Consider the following 16,713-nt stretch of genomic DNA (forward strand, 5'->3'; position numbering starts at 1 on the left):
ATTTTGATTATATATTTTATTCAGAAAAAAATATTTAAAAATAATGTTTTTAACTACCCAATCAAAAGTCAAAAAATCAAAAGCATATATTAAAAAACAGAGGGAATACGCCTTTTTTGAATATTACATCTGATAATAAAATTAAAAAACTATATGAGTTGCATTTTATTCAAGGTGCTGTCAAACCCGAGGGTGCACTCTTTCTTCTTAAGAGTTCTTGGGAACAATATATATGGCAATCGGAATAATGAGCTAAAATAATAATGGATTGATATATTTTATATGCCGGCAAAATTCCAGTTTAAAATATAAGTAAAGATCTGATGACCAAATTTTAAAGAGCAATCCAAATCGTTGTGCAGGCCTTTAATTGCTAAGTATAAGTTTGTTCGATTTTAGATTCAGTTAATTTAAATATTCAGATATTTGAATATTCAAACAGGATTACAATCTTATGACTTAGATATTTAAATCATATTAATAAGTTTTCATACGATAATCAAAGGAAAAGTTTTAAACTATTATACATATTACTAAAAAATAACACAAATAATTATATATGTATTTTTTCTAAAAAATAAATACTAATGTTTGAGCTTGACTGATCATGAGAGAGGGTACTCTTTTGTCTGGTTTTATATTTCTTGTCCACCTTTACTAATTATAATAAATTAAATTAAATGGTATGAATATGTATATTTTTGTCGGATATTGAAAATAATAACCAAAATATATTTTAAAAGATTTTAATTTTAAAAAAATAAAATAACAAATAATTTGAAACAATTTTTTTTTTTATAAAATGACATGTGCACTGATAAATGATAGCTTCGCTTCATCTAACCTAAAAATCATCCACTTGTTCCTTCAATGATGCGCATCCGTTTTTAGGGTAAAGTTCATGTGAACAGATATACATGTCGCTCTATGTCAAATATACAAGAACATCATATCATTCATGTTTTAGAAAAGAAAGAGCAATGTTGTTGTGTTTTGTCCAGCAATTTGAGTACCTAGTCCGCGTTTAGCGTGGTGCATGCATTTTCGGTAGCTAGTCCTCATTTTTGTTACATCTTGATTGCTTATTATAATTTTCGGTGCCGGTCAATTATTTATAATTTAAGGAATTATTTCAGAAAAAGTTTTTTTTTCAAAAATTATTTCTTATTTTCAAAAAATAAATTTAGTCAAACAATCTAATATCATTTAAGAAAATATATTTAGCTAAACAACTCTAGATCCAGAACTCACCCCACGGCCCCAAACCTGCAAACAGAAGCCAGCATACAAGTTATATCAACTGTTCATGTAGCTTATTGTTTTAGTTCACCAGTAATGGAACAATGAACTTTTGTGAAACTATTTCAATGAATGCCATTTTATTTCACAAGTTTTTAATCCTGGTCATTCATCTCAATTAAAATTATGTCAACTATGTTTAAAGTTAATTTTTATAACAAATACCCTGTTTAATGTTTATAATGATCGCTTTTCAGGTACATTTGGTTAAACAAATGCCCTGTTTTACTTGTTCTTGGTCCTTTTCGACTTTTTGCACATAAATTGATACGTAAAAAAAAAAATCTACAAATTATTTAAATTTATTTCAATATAAATTTAGAAATTTTACTTTTATTAAAAGAATTATATATAAAAATACATTTTTATACCTAAAATTATGTGTAAAAAATAAAATTATTATTATTATTTCTAAATGAAAATAAAAAAATCAAAATAATAATTATTTTGATATTGAGCAAATACATGTTATGTTATATACTCTAACTTTCAATTTTTAAAATCCAGTCAAACAGGTTCTAAATTATATGAGATGGAAGAAGGCTATAAGAGCTAGAACCATTTAGAACTAGACTTAAGAAATAATTATTTATTATTTCTTATTTGTAAAAATAAGTTAATCACTTTTAATAATAATATATATTGTTTCAATTTTCCAAATAAGTAAGTTATTTTTAAAATAAGGTTAAAAAAAATCTAGAATCTATTAAATTTTAAAATCTTGGTTGAATATTTTTACAAATATTTTCCACAATTCTTTTCTGACATAATCTTATAGATATTTTAATACTATTTTTATTTTCTCATCCCCGCTCTTCCCAGAAACGAATACGTCTGGGCTAACTTTTATGGCCCAATATACCTTTTTGTTGCACACACAACTTGTATTTGTCCACGAGGCCTGTTTAGGCCCAACATCCGCATTTGGCACGATTATTCGGATAAGTCAAAACAATATCGGGCAGTAGGGGTGAACATAAACCCGTTCAACCCGCTAACCCAACCCAAACCAACCTTTTTTTAGACCGATTAACCCGACCCATTTAAAACCGAAAAATAAATGGGTTAGTTTTTAAAAAACCCGATAAAATTGGGTTGGGTTAGAGTTTTACAGATTTTAACCCTAACTAACCCAACCCAACCCGATTATATATGTGTGTGTATATAATATTTACATACCTATCTTACATTTTTGAGTTTATCCTCATGAATCTTTAACCTGAATTTGATTTATCTAGGGTGTGTCTATACATTTATAATAATAATATGAATAATTTTAAGTATCTCGATAACTATAAATGTAAATGATGACTTTTGGAATTTGAACATGGTTAATGATCTGAACTGATATACAACTTATAAATAAGAGTCCATAACTGAGGGTGTATACAACAATTTTCTATTATTTCACCATTTTTCAAATGTTTTACTAATGTAATAGGCTTCCCTCTTTAATTAAAAACTTACGCATCGACTAATATTAGTGAATGATTGATTCATAGAAACTGAATAACTATAAATATGTATGCCGACTGTTACTAACTATCGACGTGCGAGTGAGTATATTTTTTTTTCCTATCCTGATGAATGACTAAATTTTTATTAATTATTATTTTCGCATGTTTTACCCAAACCAATCCGAACTAACCCGAATTAATTGGGTTGGGTAGGGTTGGGTTACATAATTTTTTTTCAATTAATGGGTTGAGTTTTTATTAACCCGCACTAATTGGGTTGGGTCGTTTTTTTCTAAAAACCCGCCCAACCCAACCCATGTTCACCCCTATCGGGCAGATATATATACTACATAAATTTACATGTCCATTTTTAATAAAAATTTTATTTGAAATTATTTCTTTATTTTAATTTTTAATGTAAAATCATATTTTTAAAATTATTTCTACTACACATATCTCTTATTTATAATTTATAGATCAATCTCACCCCACATATTTTGATCATTTAATGCAATTAATTTGTGATCATCCATTTTTTTTAAATCGTGTGATATTTTTAAAATGGACATCTAAGTTGAAACAGAGAGAGTATTATTTAATGTACAAATTCACACGTCTGACAAATACCATATAAATATCTTGAAAAATAGCATCTTATCCCCAATGGGGTTGTGGTAATATCTTGAAAAATATCTTGACTATATTGATGATAATAAATGATGTGTAATATTCTTATTGATTTTTTTTATGCATGTAGTGAATCGACAAATAATTATATACAAAAGATATGTATGGATGGAGTGTGATTTTTTGAAGATATTGCTTATAATTTTTTTTTTTACTTTTTATATGTCAGTTAAAATTTTAACTAAGTGTTAACTTGCCTTTTTACTAAAAAAAAAAGTGTTAACTTGCCTTTTAATACTAGCCGATGTTGAGAAGATTATTAGGGCGTTTTGGTATCCCCTAACTCGAAACGTGACGCTAACTATTATATTATAAAAATTATAATGACCCCATCTTCGATAAATAATGTTTTTTAGCGTAGTGGCAAGCGCCATAACGATATGAATATCTTTGTGACAATCTTTGTACCAAATTTGTAGTAATAAAGCATATAAAAATCATATCCTAAACTTTTGTAATATGTATGTATTTGAAATAATAAAAAATAAAATTTAATGTTTTATAAATCTAATATATTATAATGAATCCAAAAATGATATCGATTATATTATATATATTATTTGAATAAATTAAATTTTAAAAATAATATATTACAAACTATCCGTTCTCTGCAAAGGATGTGAACTAGTCTTTAATTAACAAATTTTCTATTGTGTTCATTATCATATACTAACGACAATTTTTTAACCATTTCTCAAGTATGTGACGGCTTTTGATTTCGACAATATCATTAATATTTGTTAATGATGACTCTTTACATGTAAAAAAACCTCCGCTAATAAAAATCTTTCATTATTTGTTTGACAACCTATTTACTAATAAATTAAATATATTCCATTTTAATAAATAATAATATGATAAATATACAAATAATGATTTAAGTAATTTAAACCCAATACGAGAAAGCCATAAATTTCGTATAAATACGTACTCCCTCTGTCACATTTAATTCTATACGTTTCTTTTAAACTGTTCGACACGCATTTCAATGCTCTTATAAAATATAGTTCCGTAACTTATTTTTGAGATTTTCTTTTTCTGTATAAAAATATAACATCTAAACTTTAATTCAGAAAAGAAAAATTTTAAAAATAAATTGCACAACTACAATTTGCAGGAGCATTAAAGTACGTGCCGCGTCCCCGTCCCCCGATGTATACAACTCAGGGGGGACGGAGGGAGTAACAACCAAACAGATAGACAGTGATACAGAGTGACACTCATGCTCCTTCTGCCTCGATTTCTGTTCCTTGTCATTGTCTAGACGCAGATTTGTGTTTGATCAAGAACTTATAACTTTCTCACATACATGGCTTCGGACTCCTCTCCGGGTCGGGTCGGGTCTCCGCCGGACTTTGCCTTCGCGTTCAACGACAAGAATTTCTCCGATCGAATCCTGAGAATCGAAATTGTCGCCGATAATTTCGGGACCGAAAATGTCGCTGAGGATGAATTTGATGCGGTTGATGAAGTGGGTGGTCATCGGAAACGGAGACGAGAAGAAATCAAGAATGATCAAGGTATAAATATAAATCCCCAATTTCAAATTTATCTGCGTATAAAAGCTTTAATTTTATTATGTTTAATTTATAAAGCCCTAATTATAATGTGTTATTAAATTTAGTAAATTAGTTTGTGTTATTGAGTACTGGATGGTTTCTTGTTGGGGAAATTTGTTTGATCAATATTTGTCGAATGTGAATTTAGGTTGTGAATTGTGACTGTTTTGTGGATATATTAGAGTGTATGTGTTAATTTTATTCTGATTTTGAGGTGTTTAAAGACTGGTGGTTTAATAAACAAGTCATAGTCTCATAGAGCTCGAATAAGACAGGATAATTGATTCGTAGTTCTGTTTTTTGGGTGGAATTCTTGTATGGAGTATGGAAAGGTTAGCCAGTTTTTGATCCGTAGCTTAGTTAGGGTAGTGTTAATCATTAAGGGCAAAACGTTGTCCAGGGTGATTACCCCTCTGCCGTTTAAACTTGTCTTTACAGTTTAGACAAATAGTTAAATAGGTTGATATGCTTGAAAAGTACAATTATGGACGAGGGAGTCTGCATGGTTCTGAATGATGCTATCTTGGCAGATTTTGTTTGATAATGAAGTGTGCTTAATTTGAAATTGCAGTGACTTATCAAGAGGAACAAATTCTGAATTGTAACATGTCGGACACAGAAGATGGTGAAACGGGCGTGAAACAAGAAAAAGATGATGTCGCAATGGTCAAGGAATTACCTTCATGCAATTCACTTGTTTCTAATCAATATGGTATGCATTTCACTTCCGTTGGTGTTTTTAATGCCTTTCTTATATGTGTAAGTTAACCTTTGTGTGCATCTCAACGAGAAATTAGTGCTTGGAATTCTTATGCGCCTTTCAAGAAGATTGTCTTAAAAAGTTAAAATCTTATATCTGTTCAATATGTAATATATAGGCAAATGTGAAAACTATGCTTCTTGTTATGTAGGTAAACTTTATGCTTTCACAGAAGATAAATCTATTCAAAGCAGTGATGCACGTGGGAGCATGAAGGATCCAAGAGTTCTTCGAGTGAACACTATACACATCAGCTCTCTGATATTGGCAGCTAAAAGCCCATTTTTCTACAGGGTGAGGACTAGGTCAATCTGATAACTATTCTATATCTGCATGACGTAATCTGATTATCTTACAACTTCTGTGCAGTTATTTTCGGAAGGAATGAGAGAGCCTGAGCAACGGCAGGTGACTTTGCAGATACAAGCCTCTGGTAATTATTGAAGTTTTCCTTTAGGTTATTAAAATGCAGGATGCTGCAACAATCTTATAACTTGGTTTTTATTTTGATATGTTGAATATTATATATGTTTGTACTTCTGACATACTGTAACTCATGCATGGGATATACCTATATGTTTGTCCAAAACGAGCTTACAAAATTTTTTCTTCTTTTTCCTTAATTGAACAGAAGAAGCTGCTCTTATGGAAATTCTGAATTACATGTATAGTAATACCATATCAACTACAGTGCCTTCAGCTTTGCTTGATATTCTTATGGCTGCGAACAAGTATGAGGTTGCTTCATGTATGAGATACTGCAGCCGACTTCTGAGTAGCCTACCTATCACTTGTGAGTCTGCTTTGCTTTATTTGAATCTTCCTGGTGTTTTGAAGGCTGATGCAGTTCAGTCACTGACAGAAGCAGCCAAGCATTTTCTTGCCCTTAGCTACAAAGACATAAACAAGTAAGTTGCATCATTTTCATTTTAAAATTTAGACTGCAACCCAGGCTTTCCCAACCAATTTTAATCTCCCAAGATTATAGCAGACGCAGGACAAGGCATAGGGACTTCGGAACTCTTCCCGTATAGATATATTAAATAGAAGTATTTCTCCCAAATACAGCACACAATATTTGAAATGTAATAGTTCAAGTCTGCTTGATAATGAGTATAAGAAGAGTTCATGTAGAAATCCTTATCAAAACCTACATTCTCATACTACTCTGCTCCGATATCAAAAGTTCACAACTCCTTTTATGACTCTTATTTTCATTAATATAGAACATTCTGAATATTCCATCTACCTGGTATTACTTTAAGTAAAACACCTAATTAGTTACAGATATTTTTATTCGTGATTACTCTATAATATGTGATTTGATTTATAATTTCTTTTTCCACATTACACACCGAGGAAACACCACCCTCTCGTAAAAAAGTAGGCAAGAGTAATAAAGTATGAACTATGTTTTTGTTTTTTTTTTTTGGTTTTTCCGCACATCATCTCTTTGGAACTTCTATAATTATTTGTATGTTATCTTCCGGAGCAGCATAGTTGCTGATTTTGTTCATTGTATTAAATATAATTCTCTTTTGGAACTTCTTACCATATTTATAGAAGAGGTCCTACCGTAGTTGCTAATTTTGCTCTTTGTAATTTATATATCTTTATTCGGGATTCCTTGCCAGATATACAGAAGAGGTCCTAAAGTTGCCTTTAGCTGGAATAGAGGCTGTCCTATCCAGCGATGATTTGCAGGTAGCTTCTGAAGATGCTGTTTATGATTTGGTATTGAAATGGGCTAGAATTCACTACCCAAAGCGGGAAGAAAGAAGAGAGGTTCTAGGTCAACGTCTCAGTCGAGTTATTCGTTTCCCATACATGACCTGCAGAAAGTTAAAGAAAGCACTCACATGCAATGACTTCGATGCTGAAAAGATATCTAAGGCTGTTCTGGAGGCTCTTTTTTTCAAGGCTGAGGCACCATATAGGCAGCGATTGCATGCTGCAGAAGAGGCCAGTGTCACTTCATTACATCGTTTTGTGGAACGAGCCTACAAGTATCGGCCTGTCAAGGTAATCCAGTTTGAAGTGCCTCGACAACAATGTGTTGTATATCTGGATCTGAAGCGTGAAGAATGCGCGAATTTGTTTCCTTCTGGTAGGGTTTACTCGCAAGCGTTTCATCTTGGTGGGCAGGGATTTTTTCTATCAGCTCATTGCAACATGGACCACCAAAATGCATTCCGTTGTTTCGGGTTGTTCTTGGGTATGCAGGAGAAGGGATCTGCAAGTTTTTCAGTTGACTACGAATTTTCAGCTAGGTCAAAACCAACCGAAGTATACAACCTTAAGTACAAAGGTAACTATACATTCACGGGTGGCAAAGCTGTTGGATACAGGAACCTTTTTGCTGTACCTTGGACATCATTCATAGCCGAAGACAGTGTGTATTTCATCAATGGTGTACTACACTTGAGGGCTGAGCTCACCAGTAAACAGCAATGAGTGAAAATAATAGGAGTTGCTGACTTTAGGTTTCAGAGTTTGATATGTATATCGTTATGACCAATAGTATTATGCTAGGACAGTCAACTTTAACTAGAAGTCGTATTATCAACTCTTAACAAGAGTTTCCCTACTTTTGAAACATTTTAGTAACGCTGTGTTACCTATCATTGATGGGCAGCATAGTTGGTTGTGTTTTCAAGTTTAAGTTTGAACCGAGGTTTTCCCGCCTTTCTCTGTGCATATATTTTTCATCATTTGCCATTGTATTGGTAGCACATATTTGCTTTTGACATGTCAAAAATTTATCGAATTTTAGTAACATGTCTGTTGCTCCATAACCAGGTTATTTTGGTAGAGAAAGATACCTTCAGTAAGCATGTCTAGTGCTCCATAACCAGGTTATTTTGGTAGAGAAAGGTTTCACGAACATGTATAATTAAATTAGCAAAGGAAGAATTAAGACAAACATTTAAAGGCTTTAATTTACTTGACCAAAATAAGAACCAGTTCAAAGAATCACCGGCGAAATATGCCAGATCAAAATAGAAGAAATCAACTTGCCAAAAAAATAAAAATTAAGAGAAATTATGCCACCTAAGAGTTTAGAGACAAAAGGAAACGAGGAGTTCAATTTCTATAACTTTCCGAGTTGTAAATTAACATCAAAATATATAACAGCACAGGCACATTAGTCTTCTTGGAACTTAACATAAAAGGAATGCCGTAGTCTTTCATTCTTGAGTAGTCTTTGCTCGCTTAGAATCCTTATCACCAGCCTCTGTCGGGCGTTTAGTTTTATGTTTAACCTGTTACCAATGAAGAACCTTGAATTAAATAAAGAAAAAGTGCAACTATATATTATAACCAATTACACTACAATGCATAATTAGAAAAAAAACAGAGGAACAATATCGACCATTATAAGGTGTTTAGGCGTCAACTAGCAGCATGTTTACAAACTTAACAATATGAACGTGAATTAGAAAACATTGTATATATGTTGAGACTACAAATATGTGCAGAGGATGATACCAAATGTCAATCTGAAGAAACTAAAACACATGAGAAGAAAGAAAAGGGGTCTGCCAATACCAAAATAGATGAAGCCGACGTGAGGTCGTTGGCCAACACGAGTTTGTTAGCTTGAGTTTCTGGGACCTTTTTGGATTCGGAGAAGTCAGAGGAGTCTTCAGCTTCACCACGAGTTCTTTTCCCGTCTTCTCCAGGGGAAGCATTGGATTCTTCAGAGTCAGATTCTGAGGAGTCTGAGAAGTCTGAGAAGACTGTGGAGTCTGAGGAGTAATGGTAGTTAACGGGAATCATTCTGACTGGGAATGGTTCTGGGAATGGTCCTGCGCTATCTGAAACTTCTTCTTCTACCTGCACACAGGAATCAATTAGTATTTGTTAGTCCAAATAGAAATGCTTTGTAAATTCAGAGCTTCTTCAAGCTCTCACCTTCACAAATTCATTCGTTCTACCCATCACCATACTTTCTTTCTTTCAAAGCCGTGTCAATTAAAGTTTTCAATTCAAATTCGGGTTGAGCCCACCCCGATACTACTTCCAACTTGGTTAAATTGTGTGTAATAGTTATGAGCTTCTTGCTAAAAGTTCTAAATACATGTGGTTTCTCCATATCTATCCATGTTTGTTATATTAAGTCACTAATAAAACTACATTGCAAATGAAAAATAACAGATGCGGTGCAGGGTTGCGTTTTGACATAATACACGTTAAAAACTGAGTAATTATCAAAAATTCATCGCACAAGATATAAGCTAAGTAGCTAAACAGTGAATTGAAGTAATTGAAATTAGACAAAAATATCATAAATACCCATACAATTTTCGGCTCCTGACGAGCATTAATTTCAGCTTCACCACGAGTTGTGTTCCTGTCTTCTCCAGGGGAAGCATTGGATTCTTCAGAGTCAGAGTCTGAGTCATCTGAGGAGTCGTCGGAGGAGTCTGAGGAGTAATGGTAGTTAACGGGAATCATTCTGACTGGGTATGGTTCTGAGAAAACTTCTTCTTCTATCTGAACACAGGAATCAATTAGTATTTGTTAGTCCAAATAGAACGCTTTGTAAATTCAGAGCTTCTTCAAGCTTTTACCTTCACAAAGTCATTCGTTCTACCCATCACCTTTCTTTCTTTCGTTCAAAGCCTTGTCAATTAAAGTTTTCAATTCACCTTACTATCAAAATATCTGGTAAAGTTAGGGCTTTGATGAACCAAATTCGGGTTGAGCCCACCCCAATATTACTTCCTACTTGGTTAAATTGTGTGTAATAGTTATAAGCTTTTTGCTAAAAGTTTTAAAATACAAGTAGTTTCTCCATATCTATCCATATTTAGTATATTAAGTCACTGACAAAACTACATTGCAAATGGAAAACGGATTTTCTAATGTGTGTTCATGGGCACACCCTAACAACCATTTTTTGATTAGATGACAGATTCCTGTTAGCTCCAATTTCATTAATAATAATAACCCCTACATGCACAAAAATATTCACCAAGCCAATTTTTTCAACCAATTAAAAAGTAGATGCAAGTGTGTGCTCGCGGAGCCCCCATACATACAATATTAGGTTCCTGACCAGCGGCATTAATTTGAGCTTCATTACGAGTTCTGTTCCTGTCTTCGCCAAGGGAAGCATTGGATACTTCAGACTCCGAGTCTAAGGAGTCCGAGTCTAAGGAGTCTGAGTCTGAGGAGTCCGAGGAGTCGTCTGAGGAGTCTGAACAGCAATGGTAGTTAACGGGAATCATTCTGACAGGGAATGGTTCTGGGAACGGTCCTTCGCTATCTGAAACTTCTTCTTCTTCCTGCACACAGGAATCAATTAGTATTTGTTAGTCCAAATAGAATTGCTTCGTAAATTCAGAGCTTCTTCAACCTTTACCTTCACAAATTCTTCTTTTGTTCCACCCATCACCATTCTTTCTTTCAAAGCCGTGTCGATTAGGGTTTTAACTTTTCAAATTTTCGGATAAAATTAGGGCTTTTATAAATCCTGCCGGCGGTTGTAATTAGGGCCTAGAAACTTGAGCCCTAACCAAAACTATTTCAGGCTTCTTTAAGACCTTAAGAGCATCTCCAACGCTAAAGATGAAACTGTTAGCTAAAATATCATCAGCTAAAAAATTTTCTGAGCCTGTAAGGATTTTTGCTCCAGCGGGTATTAGCTAAAACCATTAGCTATATTCAAAATATTATTTTAAATGTTAATTATAAATATACAATAAAATAATTTATTTGATTTTATTATGTATTATTGAAAACAAAATAATATATTTAATAAATAATGATTAATTATAATATTTAACATTTTAATATTATTATATTATAAGTTTTTAAAAATTAGATTGACAATAAAATAACATTTTCACATAATATTACATAACAATATTATTTATAAAAAACATAAATAGTACAGCTATACTTGCAATCATAATAATAGTACCTTAAATATTTCAATTTAGATATTGTAAAAATGATTTTAGGCAAGAATCAAAGTTAAAGTGAAAGATTTTAGGCTAATTATTTTTTGATAAAAAAGGTTTGAGAGAATCAAAAATAAAAAGTTAATTATTTTTTTATTTAATACAGGTGAAAATAAAAATATAATAATAAAAACATATATACTGATACTATTATAATAATAATAATTGAAAAAACTAATTAACAAAAATTACTTATATTATGTAAAACATTTTCTAATTTTCTTTATTAAGAATTCACAATTGACATTAAATAACTATATAAGTTATTATATTAGTTTTATTATATTATTTTTATTATATTATTTTTTTATTCCAAATATTTTTACACTTAACAATACATAAAATTAAGTTATAAAATTAAAATTTTATATAAATATATATAATAGAATTATAATATTATAACACATATATAATATTATATAAACACCTAGGTTGGAGCAGAGTGAAATCTTCTTTTGAGTTAAATTTTAAAAGAAAATGATGTGGATATTATATAGATGACAGACACTCATTCAACAAATGTAACGTGCTGGTTTCTCGGCATCTAAAAATATTGCTAAAAGGTCTCTGCGTTGGAGTGATGTTTTTTTTACATTTTAGGTATATGGGCTGACACGTAGATTTTAAAGCTAACAGGTGCCCTGCGTTGGAGATGCTCTAACAGACTTAAATAGTTTTCGTCCCAAGCTTTTCAGTACTCCCTCGGTCACCCATAGACTAGGAGAGTATTTTAATATCTATATCTATATCTATATAATCCTAATTTGTGAATACAAACAGGATGGAAATTTACCTCATCTACCCTTTCCACTTTTTAATCCTAATACTCTTAAAGGACTTTAGCGTAATTGCACATGCTTTCAGGGTAAACCCATTCAATTTGGATCAAACCCGTACCCTTATTCTATATGTTTTGTATGCTGGTCCGGGTTAACCCATTTTCATCCGGGTTTGAAAACTGATCCTCTCCACGACTCCGCCTTCAGTTATCGATCTCTCCCTACAATTTAGCCGTTCTATTTCAAACTGCTTGCGATTTGAATATGCCTAATTTCAAACTACTCAGTTTTCTGCCGCCATTGTTCTTCAACCAAATCCTGTAATCCGTGTTTATCGCAACGTTTCCGCCTATATGGATTCATCTGGTACGTAAGATTACATGTTCTCTCCCGGAGGTGTCTTCGTCACTTCATTTTATGTTCTTAATATGTGAAACAGGTCTGAAACGATTTCCTTCTTCCATCCGTGGCCGTGAGTTTCATAGAGGTCTTTTGTGAGTTTCATAAAGGTCTTTTGCCATTCCTGCTTGCTTTGATTCAATTTAGGTTAAGATTCTTGGGTTGTAAACTCTTTTCAAGTTGTATGCATCTAATTGTTATCTGGTTAAACTCTTTTTCTGGCTGGTTTAAACTTTTAATGATATTAATTGGCGCTTGCCTTTTGTGACAACTTTGCGATGAAACAGTAGGTTTTCTATGTTGAGGAATTAGGATCCTCAACATGTAAAAGTGTAAGCATGCCTTAGATTCGGGAAGGATACCCTTTAAGAAAGCCGATGTGTGGATTTTGGCGTATTTTACATGTAATGAGATGTTTAGAATTATAAATTATGAGTAGTTGAGCAATTTATTGGAATTTTAATCTAGAGATTTTATGATTTTATGATACTTTCTTTTATCTCAAAAAATTACATGCACAATTTTTTTATAAAATTTGGAGGGGTCTCATTTGTATTTACTACTAATAATTTTAGTTAGTTAAGATGAATTTTATATTTAAAATTTGATTCATTGCTGATATTCTAGCTTTGCTGAGATTCCTCTGGCAGTAATCAAGTAAAAACCAAATTCACAAACTAAACAATATAAGCTCTTAAGCTGATAAGCGATGCACACATATCTATTATTAATATCAATAGTGGCTATTAGTATAATTGCATCGCTTCAATGTAATATTTGTATGCTGCTATGAATTTCTACCATTTTTACCTTGAATTTCTTTCGCTTCTTTTGTTTGCCTAGAGTGCAGTTTGATCATGTCCTCCCTGCCCTACCAATGACTCTGCAGTGGTATATCGGATTAGACTTTATAGTAATTAATTTCTTATCTTATTTTGCTGATGAATATGGTGGAATGCATTATGTGCAGGAAAATGAAGATGGAATGTCTTGATTAATATCTCATATATATATATTCCAGTGAGCCTAAATTCTGGAGCAACTATTGGCCGAACATTATTCGCAAACCCTCCAAAGTAAGCCAGCCCTCTTTCCCTGTGTTATGCAGTTATCTACTTTCTGCTGACTTTGAAAATTGAACGAAGAATTAAGCTGTGATTTATATAGAAATATCACTTAGATCAGTCTTGATTTCTTTATTTGTGCACTGATCAACTCATGCTCTATTACTTCATTTTTGGAGAACTACTCTCAACTACTGGTGTGTAGCATGTGAGTTGTTATCTTTACCTTTGCTAGGCACCCAGATGTTGATTATTACTTAAAGACTTACTAAAGATTTTATTTATAATGTCACTTTGCATAAAGTTAGAGTTCATACATTGCTTCAGTCTGAATTTTGCGAACCCTGTCAAAATTCTTCACATAGTACCTGTTTAATGTCAAGAAAGATATTAATTTTGAAGTTAAAATCATCTAAATTGGATTCATATGAAGACAGAATGAGCTTTATACACGGGATACCTTTTTAAATATCTGGTACATGATCAGCATCAGCAGCGTACTTTTTACTATAAGTCAGACCCGAATGCGGTTTACTTAACATTAAAAATTAAAATAAACTGTTGTGTTATATCATTAATAATCACCCATAAAGATGATTTCAGAGTAAAAGCTTTAGGTAAAGAGCTGTTAACTTGGTGCCTTTGAAAGCCAGGTTTTTTCTAAATTCCAAAGGCCAGATATCATTTTGGTTCTAGATTAGAATCTGTTGCACAACATGGTGGGTTCCCTTCTCTATTTTTTGAGAATTACAGAGAATTACCAAAATCATAAAACCAGGAGCTGAATTATTTTTATTATATAATGATTTAACTTTTGTCTGTGACTTGCATGTCTATAGTGTGAGCAGAATAAATATTATTACTATAATATTATTAATCAAATAGTCTAATCACATATTGTTCTCAGACATTGTGTTTGAATGTTTCCAGAATTTAACAAGACTGTGCCAAATTCAAGTTTTAAGACTCCAACACGTGCTGATAATGTTGCCAACAGCCCTCACACTCCACACAAGGTTCATGTACAAATAATTAGGCATTTATGAATTACAATACTGAGCACCCTATAGCTCTCTACTGCAATCCCTCCTTTATGGTCAGAGTGCCACGATTGAATAAATATCTCGATGATTATTATGTTTTATGATGACGAGAAGGTGAAGTTTCACAATGTCGTGAAGATTTAGTATAGAATGCTAAGGCCTTTATAATTAGAGTATTCTCAGTATTATAAGACTTGCTGGTGTGTTTGAGCTCATATAATTAACAAAGCTGAATTAGATGTAAGTGTTGTGTTATTGTTGCATACTTGCAGGCTGCTGAAAGAGAGAAATCACTTAGGCTTCTGCACAAAAATAGTTTAATTACTTAATAAGCACAAGCTAATCATCTTGCAGATCTAATTCCTTTAAGATCTAATAAATATTATTATTGTAATATTATTAATCAAAAAGTCTAATCAGTCACCATGCGAACCAGCTGTAAGAGGACAATTTATTACTAAATCTTAGTAACTGAAATAAGATTATTACACTTATTACATTTCTAAATAAGGATATTTAGAAATTTCCATTTCTAAATAATGATATTGGCAATAAGTTCCTCTTTGTGACATTCTTCATATTTGTTTTTTGTCTTAGGTTCTGCCGTTACACAAGTCACCAGGGCCAAATCCGTGAATCAGACAGATGCATTTAAGCTCCCAGATCTAAAGAAGTACATGGACAAGAAGCTTCAAATTAAGATGAATGCTGATAGCATTTTTGTTGGCACCCTTCGTGGTTTTGATCAGTTCATGAACCTGGTGATTGACAACACCATGGAGGTGAATGGTGATGAGAGAAATGATATTGGCATGGTGGTTATTAAAGGAAATAGCTTGGTCACTGTTGAAGCACTTGAGCTGGTGCTAATATGTTGTGATTTTATATAAGTATCCGGTCAAGATTACGTGTTTCCACGAATTATTTTGAAAAACCTATATAATATATGAAGATTTTTGTGATAATTTGTTTATATGCTTTATTCTTTATTAGGTATGTTGTTTATACATGAAACTCCAAATTTCAAATCTCTTCGGTCTTTATTAGGTGTTTACTTTTATTTTTCTGAAAGTATATATACTATATTAAAATTTAATCAAATTTCATTCTTTAATTAAAGTTAAACCTTTTTAAATTTTAATTAAAGTATATTTAACATTTTTGAAAGTATTGATTTATTATATTATTTTAATTAAAATCTATTTGTTAAAAGTAAATTCGATGTATGGGAGTTACAAGGCAAATCAATGGCGATATTGATTACTATATAATCACATAATTAAATACTAAATATTTTCAACAATAATTTCACCCTATCTTTTTAAGTGCTTTAATTTATAATCTATTATTATTTTAATCATTTAAATCTATATTATTTTACTCTCTAATAATACAACAACGAAAGTTCTTTTTAATTAGTCTCGTGCCATTATATTAAGCATAGTATATATATTTAATGCAAAAAGAAGACATTTAAATGAATTTTTTAAAGATATTGATTGTAATGATTAATAATTCTAAGTATTTGCTCTAAATAATTGGGATTTATTTTAGTTAAATTTAAATATTTTATGAAGCCTAATTTGAAGTAGTGGGAAATTGAGTAAATACAAAATTTAAAATTCAATAATGATTCAAACTTTATAAAAATCAGTTAATTAAAGTAAATATAAATATTATAAACATGACCCGTGTGC

The 16,713-nt window shown here is 31.7% G+C and overlaps 2 protein-coding genes and 1 long non-coding RNA gene across 8 annotated transcripts; 2 read left to right on the forward strand and 1 right to left on the reverse strand.

Moving 5' to 3' along the window:
* The first annotated feature begins 4,569 nt into the window (after nucleotides 1–4,569).
* On the forward strand, nucleotides 4,570–8,447 carry LOC108206150 (BTB/POZ domain-containing protein POB1). Its single transcript, XM_017376354.2, has 6 exons — nucleotides 4,570–4,963; nucleotides 5,574–5,714; nucleotides 5,914–6,056; nucleotides 6,132–6,195; nucleotides 6,394–6,670; nucleotides 7,397–8,447. Exons 1-6 carry the CDS (start codon nucleotides 4,753–4,755, stop codon nucleotides 8,214–8,216), a joined length of 1,656 nt encoding a protein of 551 aa, XP_017231843.1. The 5' UTR covers nucleotides 4,570–4,752; the 3' UTR covers nucleotides 8,217–8,447.
* Nucleotides 8,448–8,675: 228 nt separating this feature from the next.
* LOC108208147 (uncharacterized) lies at nucleotides 8,676–11,321 on the reverse strand. Of its 2 annotated transcripts, none has more exons than XM_017378641.2 (5): nucleotides 11,131–11,321; nucleotides 10,808–11,053; nucleotides 10,065–10,259; nucleotides 9,312–9,599; nucleotides 8,676–9,025 (listed from the first exon to the last, which is right to left on the reverse strand). In XM_017378641.2, exons 1-5 carry the CDS (start codon nucleotides 11,164–11,166, stop codon nucleotides 8,951–8,953), a joined length of 840 nt encoding a protein of 279 aa, XP_017234130.1. In that variant the 5' UTR covers nucleotides 11,167–11,321; the 3' UTR covers nucleotides 8,676–8,950. The 2 variants fall into 2 exon arrangements, with proteins under 2 accessions (XP_017234130.1, XP_017234128.1); XM_017378639.2 differs by having other exon boundaries at nucleotides 10,059–10,259.
* Nucleotides 11,322–12,674: 1,353 nt separating this feature from the next.
* LOC135150874 (uncharacterized) lies at nucleotides 12,675–15,926 on the forward strand. 5 transcript variants are annotated; one of them, XR_010289333.1, is made up of 5 exons: nucleotides 12,675–12,876; nucleotides 12,950–13,019; nucleotides 13,880–13,985; nucleotides 14,904–14,989; nucleotides 15,614–15,907. It is a non-coding gene; the product is annotated as an uncharacterized LOC135150874 (long non-coding RNA). The 5 variants fall into 5 exon arrangements; XR_010289331.1 differs by having other exon boundaries at nucleotides 12,950–13,985; nucleotides 15,614–15,926; XR_010289332.1 differs by having other exon boundaries at nucleotides 12,675–13,019; nucleotides 15,614–15,903.
* The last annotated feature ends 787 nt before the right edge of the window (nucleotides 15,927–16,713 follow it).

This window comes from Daucus carota, chromosome 2 (assembly GCF_001625215.2).
Source record: "Daucus carota subsp. sativus chromosome 2, DH1 v3.0, whole genome shotgun sequence".
Taxonomy (NCBI): Eukaryota; Viridiplantae; Streptophyta; class Magnoliopsida; order Apiales; family Apiaceae; genus Daucus; species Daucus carota.

Coding starts and splice junctions, on each gene's coding strand:
- LOC108206150 (XM_017376354.2), top strand. CDS start 4,753: ATGGCTTCGGACTCCTCTCCGGGTCGGGTCGGGTCTCCGCCGGACTTT. Junction 6,057..6,131: donor AAAGCCCATTTTTCTACAGG/GTGAGGACTAGG, acceptor ACTTCTGTGCAG/TTATTTTCGGAAGGAATGAG. Junction 6,196..6,393: donor TTTGCAGATACAAGCCTCTG/GTAATTATTGAA, acceptor TTAATTGAACAG/AAGAAGCTGCTCTTATGGAA.
- LOC108208147 (XM_017378639.2), bottom strand. CDS start 11,166: ATGGTGATGGGTGGAACAAAAGAAGAATTTGTGAAG. Junction 11,054..11,130: donor CAAAAGAAGAATTTGTGAAG/GTAAAGGTTGAA, acceptor TCCTGTGTGCAG/GAAGAAGAAGAAGTTTCAGA. Junction 9,600..10,058: donor AGGAGCCGAAAATTGTATGG/GTATTTATGATA, acceptor TCCTGTGTGCAG/GTAGAAGAAGAAGTTTCAGA.